General features: G+C 35.1%; 1 protein-coding gene across 1 annotated transcript; it reads left to right on the forward strand.

Annotated features, from left to right (window-relative positions):
* The first annotated feature begins 1972 nt into the window (after nt 1–1972).
* LOC114740298 (protein XRI1-like) lies at nt 1973–3900 on the forward strand. The gene is made up of 5 exons (XM_028928419.1): nt 1973–2105; nt 2222–2397; nt 2489–2579; nt 2885–3058; nt 3227–3900. The coding sequence occupies exons 1-5, from the start codon at nt 1988–1990 to the stop codon at nt 3502–3504; spliced, it is 837 nt and encodes a 278-aa protein (XP_028784252.1). The 5' UTR covers nt 1973–1987; the 3' UTR covers nt 3505–3900.
* Nucleotides 3901–8962: the final 5062 nt, after the last annotated feature.

Raw genomic sequence — 8962 nt, forward strand, 5'->3', positions numbered from 1 at the left:
ATGGAATTGAGGGGAGACAAAGAGACTAGACCCGGGACATCTAATCCACCAAGTGTGAGTGGGAGATGTAGGAAAATGGGCCAGTCCACCCTTGGTGGATTGAATCAAACCCATTAAGTTTGGGATTCTGGTGCAAATAACAGAATATCTGGGTTGACAATTGCAATTTTCCCCATTTTGTTTAAAATTGCAAATTGAGATAAGACAAAACGGTTATTTGCCGAAACAGTTTTGTGGAGTGGGGTGGTTCTCATCACAAGCATAAGCAAAAACCGAAGTGTGATCTCTCCGGCTTCCACTTCTCTTTTTCGTTCCCTGTGTTCTTCCTCTCCCACCGATACATTTGCTGTGTAACACCAATCCGAGTTTGCCGTTGTGATCGGATCCTGTGTGGCTATTTGAAGAGATTTGAGATACTCAAAGTATGCCTGAAATCCTTCAACAATAAAGTTGGGCTTCCTTCTCGGGACATTAGATTCAATTTCCAACCTGTGGAGAGCACAAGTGAGGGGTATCTATGGCTAAGATAAAGTGAGTCCAAACAAAAGAGGAGTTTTGAATTCTGTGAGTGGCTTGGGCCCATCTCTTCAACATCCTCTCTTATTTTATTTGTACGAAATGAGACCTTGAGGACTAAACGACATCTTAGACCTGTGAGAACTTGGAGTTGGGGAAAAAACGTAAAAGAAAATTTTAACGTTGAGCCGTTGAAAGCGTCCTACTCAATTTGTCTCTCTCCATGCCTATTCTCCAATGGCATAATTTTGCAACCTTGCATATTGCGTGATATTACGCGCACAGGGAATCCATTTGCAAAAATGTCACATAATTGGACCATTCAAACCAAAGCCACGGATGAAAAACAAAGGTGGTCCCAAGATCCCAAACCCCCAACTCACGAAATCATTTCTTCTTTCTTCCGCACCTTTTCTTTTAACACGGGCCCACGTATCAGCATGCCATCTTGTGTGGGACCCTCGCTAAATGACCCCCCCCCTCCATGAAATTCATTTTCCATAGGGTAGAAGTGGAAGGTGCAACCGATATGACCCCACAATATTAAAACATATATGTGTGTGTATCGGGGGAAAAAATAAAAATCTCTTCATGTTGAGTCGGGGAAAAAAACAAAAAGAAGATATCATTCCTCGTAAATAAAATGCTTGTTTTAAGTGACCTCAAATTAGAGTGATAGTTTGAATATTGCAGATCAAAACAATTGCATTGTGAGAGCTATTCCTCCTATTAATTTGGTAATGTTTGAATATGGTTTAATAATGTAAGTGTAAGCTATCAGATAATCATTTGTAAAAATAAATAAATTTAAAAACCAAAAAAGAGAAACAGTTGGTAACCATACAAGGACGAAAAAACACAAAAGGAAAAAGCTGAAATTTGAATTCTGCCTCATTTGGGGGCCTATGTCCTTTTATGCCTCATTGCATATGCATATATTACTGGTTTGCTTTTTCACATTCAACAACATATTATCATAACCATTGCAATTATTTAGTCCCCCACACATATAACCAAGGAAATAAATTCAAACCACTAAAGTGATCCCATTTTTAGAATCCCAATACCAAACATCCACTTTATCCTTCCTTCTGTTGACTGACTCTATCCCCTACATTTCTTCAATTCCCATCTATATATCCATCTCATTATGTATCTTTTGGCTGTATGTGTATGATTTAGTCAAGTGAGGTCTGGGAATGAACCATTTAAATCAGACCTAAATGATTCAGAATCAGATACATGAAATGATTTATATTTCATTAACTTTTCATTTTGAAAGGTATTAACCATCTAAATTTAATCTAAATTATTCATAATACTATTTATATTCCCAACAAATGTCCAAAACATGTAGAGAATCTAGGTTTTTTTTTTTGGCTTTTTTAAATTTCACTTTGCTTTACAATATATTTCTTTCAACAACTCGTACATAAATAGACCCCGTTTCCCATCATTTGAGCACACAAAAATGAGTAGTGAGCTTCACTCCCTACCTTACTCTACTCCTAGCTGCAGCTTCATCAATGGATCTTCCCTTTGGGATTATCACAGTCTTGGAGTTCTCAACGCAGACAAAATGTCTTTAGGTACCACCCCTTTTGTTTCTCTCTTTCTCTCTTTATCCTTCTTTTTCATGTTCTTATCTATATGAATGAAAGAAAGAATGCTCACAATGATTGCTGATGTGTTGAATCATATGCAGTTATGGATGAAATGGCACCATACTTCTCACCTCCAGAGCTCTCAGATTTCTCATCTGGGTACTTGGAAGATGCTTTGCTTGAGTTTACTGAACATTCCAAACGTCGTCGCTTGCTTCCATGTGTGGATCATGAACCAGCAAGCAAGAGTCCCTTAATTGATATTGGACTTGAAAAGGTAGCTATTTAAGATGATATTCTCGTTAATCAGTTCGAAATTCTTCTCTGGATCCTTCCTGAAAACTGAGATGGATAATATATGCTTTCAGAGCTTGTGGAATTTCAACCCTTTATCAGTACTCCAGCCAGCAGAGAACTTGTATTGCATGAACCAGATAGAAAGCATAAGAGAATTTTCAGGTATCTTCAATTTTCCCAAGTTTAAATGCAAGACATTAATTCTTTAGTCTCGTTGCATTCATTGGATGATAATAGTGTTAAAGTCAAAGCACTCTCATTATCGAATTCAAACAATAAAAGATAGGGCACATGCATTTACTGTAGTAAGTAAGTAATCATGTCGGCAGTAGGTTACAGAGAGAAAAACAAAGAAATACACAGCCATGCATCACTCACTCTTTATTTGGCCGTGAAGAAATTAAAACTTAAGTACGATTTTTCTAATATTTAATATGCATATATATATATTGTGCTATTAATTGTAGATGAGTATAGAAGATCATGCATGATGAGCAGAATGAACGAGGAAGCAAGCATCCTAGCACTAACTGCAGGGACACCAGAAGAGACAGTATCTGCATCTGAATCTCCACATTCGTCCTCATCTTCCTACAACAAAAATCCAAATATATCTAAAACCACAGATGACACAATAGCTGGTATACTACTATACTTCATTTTCTTCTTCTTCTTAATGGTTAAAAGCCGAAGATAGTAAGTATGATGGAGCTAGTTAATGCAATATGTATCAACACATTTCCGTTCATTTTACTTGTATGTGATGCGTTGTAATATGATTTGATTCGATGTGGGACTTGTTTCTGCAGAAAGTGACAAGAGAAAGAAGAGGGTGATAACAAAAGTGGCATATCCATTTGCGTTGGTGAAGCCAGGAGGAAGAGAAGGTGATGTGACATTGAATGATATAAACGAGAGGATCTTGATGCGTCCCACAAGACCAGTGAGGCATCCAGTGGGGGACTTTGCATGTCGGCCATGCGTGTCGGCGGAGGGTCCAGGACTTTCAGGCAAAGAGGTGGTGGCCCTCACCAGGATTCACACCCAGGGAAGAGGTACCATCACCATTATCAGAACCAAAGGTTGAACCAACGGTGGTCACTATTCTTCTGACTCGCTCCCTCGCTGGCTGCCTTACTAGCTAGCTTTATTTAGAGCAGCTTTTGGGCCTTACTTGCTTTGTTTTCATAACAGCAAGAAGACACGTTTTCTGATGCCTTCCACAGGTCTAAAGTGAGCTATACTATTTATAACTTGTAAGTAGTGTGGCTTGCTCATCATGAACTTAAGAGTATGAGGTGATCGAAGAAGGTTTCTTCTATGCAAGAAATTTAAGTGAGAAAGGGATGAACATCCATTTGTATAGTTGGAAAATTAAGGCCATATATATATGGAGAGATGCATGTATGATAAAGTAATGTATAAAATAGCTGGAACTTGTTTTTTTTGTGAAATAATCATTTGATGTTATTGTTTTTCTCAATACTTCTCATGCAATATAGTATTTTTCATGATCATCATGGATATTTTTTATGATTTCAGTTTATTTAACCTCTTTCAGAATTTTAAATTGATTTATAACTTATTATCATGAAAAAAATATAAAGGATAATATTTAAATATATATAATTTTAAAACGGTTACTTTTGATCCTCGTATTAGTTTTATAAGAAACATATTTTGAATGATATTAATTAATCTTTTTTATGCTCAATTATTTTTCATATTTTTCTAAATGTTTTGGGTTGAGCCAAAGCTTGAACCTAACGCTAGGGTACCGAGATGACTCGAATTTATATATATATAATTAAAAATATATAATTTAATCTCATGGTTACATTATTATTATCAAATCAATTAACTTGGAGCCAATATCTTTACTAATTCAATATGGTTAACTTGAAATTAAAGCTGTATATATTTGGGAGAAACTGATGAGGTCCAACATGAAAACTGTTTGAGCTGAAGTGATAGGAGGGTTGTTGTCTGGCCAGTACAAGAAAAGAAAGAGGAAAAGAGGAAATATGCAGAAAAGAAATATGAGAGGAAGGAAAGAAAAAGGAAAAGGAAAGAGAAGTGAGATTGGCATTGTTTTGACACTTGACAAAGACACCCCATGAGATGCCAATATCTCTGCAATGCCACTTTTTCCCTTTGATAAAGTCTCTCATTCTCAACTCTCAACAGTTGCACTAACTGTTGAAACCTAAATTTCTGCCAACAAACTTCACCCAAATTCCAATGTGTTTTTCTTCATGTACTCGCAAACATCACTGTTTCTTGTTTACTTAACTTTTTTGGCTCTCCATATAGGTTTGAAGTTACGTACAAGTGTTTAAAGATCACAAATCAACCTGCAGAAGAACATATAGTGAGTAAATCATGGCTAGTACTCTCTGAATTCTACAGCTTCGTATGAGTGTGAGTGTGTGTGTTTTGATGTCAGGGACTTGAACATCTCTCGATCATCAAAATTATATTCAGAAGATTCGTTTTGAATAGTAATGATGATAGCTTTAACAAAAGGCGGTTGTTAAGAAACAAACATTCTTCGGTTCTTCGTCTCTTTTGATGAACTAAGAAAAAAAGAAAAGAAAAAGAAAAGGACAGTAAAGAATCTAAAGACGATGCACTTAAAGTTAATCACCAGCTCAAAAGGCTTCACTTGACTTTTGCTTACATACAGTAACCCTGTAATTACCCCACAACACTTTTAACTTCACCGAAAAATTTGTTTTACCTTATTGTCACCTCATTTAATGCTTTTTTAAGGGTAGAAAAAGCTTTGACAGGAATCCAATTTGTAAAAGTAGTAGCTAATGAGCTATAGATTAAAATAAAACAATAAATTTACGCAGCACTCTCTATGCTGTGCATGACACACCTTTCTAGATAGCTGATAATGGTTTTTATTTTACAAGCAAATTATTCCTTGGACAAAAAAGTAAGTTACACGCACATATATTAAATTTAGTTTTTATATTTAGAATAATACAACTTTTGTCCACTTTTTTTTTTTAAATTACCAAAAATCTCTTTTCAAAGTATATACGATTTTATTAAAAATATTAGGGAGGCCTATGTAATATTTGAAAAAAAAAATAAAGTAAATCACTAGAGGCTTACGTAGAGCCGGGAAAACGGGCCGAGCCCGTCGGGCCGAGCCCGTTTAAGTCGCGGGCCGGGCTTGTATTTTGGAGTCTTGAAAGGGAAGTCGGGCTTAAAAGGGCCAGCCCTGTAGGGCCGAAAAATAAACGGGTCAGCCCTGTAGGGCCGCGGGCCGGCCCGTTTAAGCCCGCCAATAATTTTTTTTTAATTTTTATATTTTTTTCTTAACTTAAAAAGGAAAACCCTAACATTTTACACATAATATACTCTTAGTTTTACTTACCCCCACTGCTTACACAAATGGCATTCACAAAAAAAGAAATCACCATAATTCTAAGTATATTAACAAAAATGTGTTATTATTTATAAGTTGTCAAAACCTATTAAAATACTGTATGTGTTATTTTACAATCTTTATTTATCATTCTTTCATATTTTTTATACTTGAAATAGAATTGGTTAAAGAATCTTTTGAATTAAAATAAAAATCTATATCATTTTTATAGTTAGAAACAAATTTAGAACTATGGATGATGAACTCTTTTCTTTTTTGTCAGTAGGACAAACAATTATTTTTTATATATACTATGTTTGTTAGTTAAACTTTTTTGTTAATTATTTATAATTAAACAAGATCATCCATATTGTAATTATTTACTGAACTTAGTGTTTATTTAGTTGTTTATGTCTGTCCTCTATTTAGTTTGTTCATTCAATAGACTTTATTACACTGTGATAGATGTTTTAACATAATGATATTTATGTTTGTGACTTATTTTTATTTTTATTTATATCTTTTATTAGTAATTTTGTTGTTTCATTTTATTATTTCGATAAAATAAGTAAAGAAAAATAATAAAAATACATTTTAGTTAAACGGGTCAAAAGCCCGCGGGCCAGCCCGAGCCCGTTATCTCACGGGCCGGGCTTGGGAAAATGCTTCATTTTTTGAACTCGGGCTTAAACGGGCCGGCCCGTTTAAGCCCGAGCCCGTGACGGGCCGGCCCTGGAGGGCCGGGCCGGCCCGTTTTCCCAGTGCTAGGCTTACGTAAGCTGTTATTCTTTATTAAGAGAAGATTTTGAACACTGCTTACAATGTTAACAAAAATTATGAGAAATGCATATAATCCACTGATTCCAATCCATGATAATGCATTCCCACTTAAGGGGTGTTTGGATAAAAACCAAACTATGGTTTTAAAAATGCTTTTATGGTTTATAAAGTAAATATGTAGAGAAGTTTGCCTCGTTTTGAGGAAAAGTGCTTCTGAGAAGCACTTTTCAATGTTGCCAAACACCCCTTTAGTAGCCATGACTTGTTAAGCCAAAGTCTTGATTCTGAGCATATTTTATTGACCACTAAAGAACAAGAATATGAGACAAATTAAACAGGCGAGACAGAGAATGGTGCATCTGTGGCAATACATGGTGAATCTCATGAACTAATCCCACAATCATTAGTCTAATATTCCATACAAATTAATGGAGTTGTTGTTGCTTTAAGGGCTTAGAATTATATATTCTTCCTCATGCACCAAATCATATCATGAAGTCAAACCCTAGAGATTTCAAAGCACGCACATTTGAAGACAGTATCTAACATGGGCCCCATTATTCACCCACAAAGTCACTAATGAACCAGTATCACTTCTTCCACCTTGATCCTTTATATATTTACAAAACTTTTATCTTTTTATCTTTTTTTTTTAAAATTGTGGTGGCAAGCTTGACCTAATTCAGTAGCCAGTACTTGTGGGGAACACTGTGACAGCTGCAGGGGCAAAAGTGAGAGTGTCAGCAATATTTTGATGAGCTTTATTTTTTTTAATCATTTTTGTGTTTGTGTGTGTGTGTGTGCATGCATGTGTTTGTGAGATGGTGGGGAGTGAGTCACACCATGGAGATATAATTGACTACTATGATTTTGTCTCTTAACTACTTTTGTCTTTATTCTGCTTCTTCAACTGGGATTCATTACTTTTGTTTTCTGGTTATGTTTATTCTTCTGTCATTGTTGGTAATACATATATACAGTTTGATTCAAATTCAGTGAACAATTTCAGTGGTTCGATGTTATCTGTTATATTCTAATTCTGCAACTAAGCCAAGCTAAGGATCTGGTTTGTATCTATATGCCTTATTATCTCATGCATGTCCCAGGCTGATCACTTACATAAGGCCCACACCACATGCTGCACTCCCTGCATTAATTACAGCATTATGGCAATAAAATAAGAATAATTATTTGCAGATATCTGCTTAATGAATGGTTTAATCGTTTGTGTATGGAGCACTACTCATACTTCATGTACAATAATCATAATGGATCTACCACTAGCTTCATCATCTTGCAATTTACAAATTATTGTTCAGTGGGTGGCCATACTTGGTTAATGAATAGCACAGGGCAGTTTTTCTCGGAAAGATCTTTATTTTAGGAAAATGAACAACTCCTACATATAGAAAAGAATGCAGGCCTATTAACTAGACGAGGTTTGCTTGTGCCATAGACTGTGTTTGCACTGAAAAGAATGATAAGAAGATGATGAAAAGTCTTAATTTTGATGTTTATTGATGCAAAGCAAAGGTCCAAGTTCCTACCTCAATTTTCCACTTCTAATATTAAATATGGCTTTGTTTGGATTTATGTCATGAGTGTCAGCGTGAATTGAAAATTGTGAAACGTGGGTTGATGGTAAATGTTAAGGTAAGCATATGTTTGGTGAACTCTTTTCTCCAGTTGACTTTTGGGAAAAAAGCCACAAGTAAAAAAGAGTCACGGTGGGTTGGTGCTAAAGGCAACATTTGATATTGTTTTATAATTTTTATCAACTCTGATTTACCTCTCCTTTCTCCTCTTTCTCACACGTCTCCAATCTTTTTCGTTTTTTTTTTTTTGAGTTTCTTTCAACAAATTCATGAAACTCGAGTTGTTTGGAAGTTTTACTCCCAAGAAGAAGAGTGGAATTCTCAAGCAACTCAAGTTGTTTTGAGTTTCATTCCCAAGCAACCCATGACAAAATTTCTCTGGATATACATTTTAAAAAAGTAAAGTTTAAGCAAAGACTGGAGATTTTGGTACTAAGAACATAATGTTGGGCTCCAAAGTCAAGGAATGAGAATACAAAACAAAGATATCATACACTATCTCTGGCCCTTAGTATAGAGCTAGTTGAGGATTGAATTTGGTTTTAAATATAAGATCTCAATTCGTTTTATTTCTCATATTTCTTCAAAATATTCCTATTAATTGCAAGGGATTCTTACCAGGAGATAATTCTAATGATCCAATGCACATGATTGAAAATGATTAGTTTAGGAAAATTAATACATATTTATGACAAATAACCAACTTAACTAATTTTCTTAATATTCTCATATTAATTATCTAGCTCTTATATTAAAGACAATAATTATGGTAATTGATTGGAGCAGTT

Source organism: Neltuma alba, unplaced genomic scaffold (assembly GCF_004799145.2).
Source record: "Neltuma alba isolate B1F8T4 unplaced genomic scaffold, ASM479914v2 tig00003098_pilon, whole genome shotgun sequence".
Lineage (NCBI taxonomy): Eukaryota > Viridiplantae > Streptophyta > Magnoliopsida > Fabales > Fabaceae > Neltuma > Neltuma alba.